The sequence below is a fragment of the Aplysia californica genome, unplaced genomic scaffold, assembly GCF_000002075.1.
Source record: "Aplysia californica isolate F4 #8 unplaced genomic scaffold, AplCal3.0 scaffold00191, whole genome shotgun sequence".
Classification (NCBI taxonomy): domain Eukaryota; kingdom Metazoa; phylum Mollusca; class Gastropoda; order Aplysiida; family Aplysiidae; genus Aplysia; species Aplysia californica.
In genome coordinates, this window is record NW_004797461.1 from 951,975 (window position 1) to 953,187 (window position 1,213).

The 1,213-nt window shown below is 35.8% G+C and overlaps 1 protein-coding gene across 1 annotated transcript in view; it reads left to right on the forward strand.

Annotated features, from left to right (window-relative positions):
- The window catches only part of LOC101863672 (anoctamin-7), a 38,913-nt gene that overhangs the window by 25,911 nt on the left and 11,789 nt on the right, over positions 1–1,213 (forward strand). Inside the window, exon 11 of the mRNA XM_035969882.1 lies at positions 456–466. Within this exon, the coding sequence (XP_035825775.1) occupies positions 456–466 (11 nt within the window). The remainder of the gene's footprint in view (positions 1–455; positions 467–1,213) is intronic.

The window sequence follows — 1,213 nt, forward strand, 5'->3', positions numbered from 1 at the left end:
AAGACATCTATAGTCAACAGATAACTGACGTATCGCTACCTCAGAATTACACAGTTCAAGCTGACATTCTTTTTTTCCGTTTTGAGTTACTATAAGATCATGGAATCAGAAAACAAATGCTCTATCTTCTCTATCAAAACCGTAAGATTTTTCTGAGTCGTTATCAAAACATTCAAAGAACTGATTTTGAAAAAGCTTGACATTTTGTGAAACTCAAAATTTTTTACGGCAAATTTCTCAAAACCAGGTACTGAGCAGGTACAACTTTGTAATTCTGGGGTAGCGGTCTAAATGTAGGTATGAAATGCATTAACCTCATTAACCATTCAAACCAATATCATCAAAGGAAATTAACTGTGGACCAACACAACACAGACATTTATCTTTACTATGAAAGAACAAAGTATTTTTAATGTAAATTTAGAACTATGGGCCACCTGGTCTTCCATAAACAGGTTATTGGAAAGTTTTTGTGTCGTGGCATGGTGGAATCATGCGCTCGTCGATTTTTGGGGCTTATGCAGTTATTTGTATCATCTTAAAGCTTTGCTTTTATTTGTCTTGATTTCCTTGAACAAAAATTATCCATCTATGTTAAATAGTAGTCAAGATATTTGCGATTGAAGGAGATGGGGTTGCCTTGTTTCTGATGAATGATTAGCGAGAAAATGGCCGTCAAAGTTTGGAGACTTTCAATGCGTTCGAGTCCTTCTCCTTGGAAACAGAAAATGTACAATTTGTGTGCTTTTAATCAACATTTTGCAGTAAAATCTACACTTCAATGTATTTTCTAATGCTCACAAAAGATCTTCAGTAAAAAAAAAAAAAAAAAGGTCGATGAAAATTGCCGAACCTGCGGGAAAATGCCATTTTCCTCACTTTTATTGATTATCTATCTTTACGTGCGCTTGTTTTCACCACGATGCCTCGCAAAATGACATGCTGTTGCAGCATGAAGGCCAACGTGCAAGGTGAACATGTTTCTATAAAATGGCATTGAATGGGAAGTGAAATAATGGCTCTTTATACCACGTGTAACAGACGGTCATGAACAGCTACAATGGTTTTTTGTTGAGTTTTTCGCTGGGCTTTTAGCCACAGTTCTCTTGTAAATTAATGGCGTCATGCATGGATGTTTCGACCTAATTCTGAAATAGAAACTCCGCTGCATTTTGAACTCAAGAGACTTGGATTTGGAAGATAATAATAATAA